Source organism: Oratosquilla oratoria, chromosome 14 (genome assembly GCF_046742065.1).
Source record: "Oratosquilla oratoria isolate Oo_2021 chromosome 14, ASM4674206v1, whole genome shotgun sequence".
NCBI classification, from domain to species: Eukaryota; Metazoa; Arthropoda; class Malacostraca; order Stomatopoda; family Squillidae; genus Oratosquilla; species Oratosquilla oratoria.
The window spans coordinates 68511513-68514012 of NC_134790.1; the positions used below are offsets into that span (position 1 = coordinate 68511513).

The following is a 2500-nucleotide window of genomic DNA, read 5'->3' on the forward strand; positions in this document are numbered from 1 at the left end:
GGAGTGCCAAGAAAAAAATTGTAGTGGAGAGTTGATGGTGAAAATATGTCTAGAGAGTTGATGATGGCTAACACAGTGTTTAGGAAAAAGGTCAAGAGTAAGTACACATGGTAGAGGGTGGTGGGTGGAAGGGTGGTAGATAGGGCAAAGAGTAGGAAGACTTTTGGATGTACATGTTCTTAGGGGAGAGTGTGGGGATATATCAGATCAATTTTTGGAGGAAGGCAAGTTGAGTGGAGGATAGATGGAGAAATAGGAAAAGGACAGAAAGTAATGAGACGCTTATAGCAAAATGTTTAAATAAGAAAGAAAAGGAGCAGGTGTATAAGGAGAAGCTAAGAGAAGTGTGGGACGTGACGAACGATAGGGTGGAAGTTGTTGTGGAAGAGGAATGGGGGTGTTTCAAAGAGGAAGTAACAAGGTGTACAAAGGTTGTATATGGAAAAAAGGATGGGAGGGAATTGATGGAAAGGTAGTGAATGGTGGGATGATGAAGTGAAGAAGATAATATAAAAGAAGAGTCGAGCAGTAAGGGACTGGTTAAAAAGCAGGATAAGATAAAAATATGAGAAACATAAAGAAAAAAAGAGAAGTAAAACAAAAGATAAAGGAGAACAAAAAAAGAGCAGATGGAAAATGAGGTAGTTGTATGACAAAAAAAAATTGAAAGCAATAAAATTATGTTTTGGAAGGAAATCAAGAGAGGAAGGGGAGGCGAGTCAAGTAGAGAGGGAAAGGTAAAAATCGTCGATGGACATATCTTGACGAAGGGGAGATGGTAAGAGCAAGATTGGTGAATTATTTTGGAGAGCTGTTGAATATGGAGGAGGATAGGGATGAATTAGTGGTAGCAGAGGGAGGCGCTAATAAAATGACGGTGATGTGAGAGGAAGATGAAGGAGAAATAAGAAAAAATGAGGTGCAAGTAACACTGAAAATTATGAGAATAGGTAAAGCACCTGGATTAAATAAGCGCCATGCAGTGTGTCTGGAGAAGGGAGGTACAGTAATAGTGAACTGGCTAGTGAGGTTGTTTAATATGTGTCTAAGGGAGAGTAGAGTGCCAGAGAACTGGAGAAGTGTCTGTATATTTCCTCTTTACAAGGAAAAAATGACAAATGTGAATGTAGTAGTTTCAGAGGAGTCAGTCTCTGTATATTGGGGATTTTGTCCCCATTGTACAGAGACGACCCCGGGTGAGCTCTCCGAAACTCCTTCACAGTGCCCCGGATATATATGTTTGCCTTGTTTTCTTCTCAACACATTATTTCTCTGAAGAAGCCTATTTGTGCGAAACTAGACAGAGATAAATTTGGATTCTGATTTATGTCTTCCTCATCCACCTCTACCAACCTGTCATAATGCCTCAATATATATACATATATACATACATATATATATATATATATATATATATATATATATATATATATTACACTGCTTTCCACTTAATCAGGATTATATATGGATACGGAATTCTTCCAGGTTATCTGCTTTCCTAGACAACTTGAAATAAACGTAGTTATGAAGAAGCCAGGAATTTATACCTATACGTAAAGTATAGTTTTAGACGAGTAAAGGGTGCTCATGAGTATGTATAGAACTAAGGTAGTGCAGGTGTATAGATAAGTGTTGTAAGTAACATAGAGGACACAGACGTACTTGCGATGGCATGAAAGTATGCTAAGACTGAATTTGGTACAGTATGTATTTGTAAGGAGGGGATTGGTACATGTGTGTACACATACATGTATGTGTGTAATGTGTAAATGCACGTGCTGGGTGTGCTCGCATGTGTCTTTATTTCATCGAGTTCACCCCTGAGTGTACTCACGACTGTGTCTTTATTTCATCGAGTTGATCCTGAGGTCCGAGAAAACAGCTTGCTCCAGTAAGAAAGTTATGTACACATATCTTTATATATCTATACATTCGTAGTTGTTGTAGGCATGAGTTTCGTGCGGCAGTAAGGTATATTTAGTTGAACTTGCTTTTTGAAGTTCTCTAAATCACCCCATAAGCTGGGCGACAAACTTTGTTGACTTTGGTGGAGCAAACACTAGAGCCTAGTGACTAGACAAATTCATTCTTCTGAGATACCTTCAACAAGAACAGAGCCTCGATTCAAGCAAAACAATGATCAAAGTAAAGAATCCTTCTTCCGGTGGAAAACAAATTCTAGCGTTTATCACATAAAAAACCTATGAAAGCTGCATCGTGTTTTTGTAACCGGTTAAGGAGGAGAGCTTACTTCTTTTTCTCCTCCATGTTGGGCAAGACGCTCCCAGGAAGGTTGTTATGGAGTTCGTGGAAGACCTTCTCTTGCACGTCGGGGTACATGGCCATCAAGACGACTGCCCACATCAAGGTACTCGTCGTCGTCTCGAATCCCGCAAGAAAGAGGTCGAGGCTAATCACAGTCAACTGTTCCTCTGTATAAGGCAAAACATGAATCAAAACGTGTGTAGGTACAATGTAGTGAACAAATAATCTCGTCTTC

The 2500-nt window shown here is 39.5% G+C and overlaps 1 protein-coding gene across 2 annotated transcripts in view; it reads right to left on the bottom strand.

The window, feature by feature from the left end:
- The window catches only part of LOC143032911 (methyl farnesoate epoxidase-like), a 117180-nt gene that overhangs the window by 7286 nt on the left and 107394 nt on the right, over positions 1 to 2500 (bottom strand). For both annotated transcript variants that reach the window (XM_076198171.1, XM_076198170.1), the window contains exon 9: positions 2252 to 2432. In XM_076198171.1, the coding sequence (XP_076054286.1) occupies positions 2252 to 2432 (181 nt within the window). The remainder of the gene's footprint in view (positions 1 to 2251; positions 2433 to 2500) is intronic.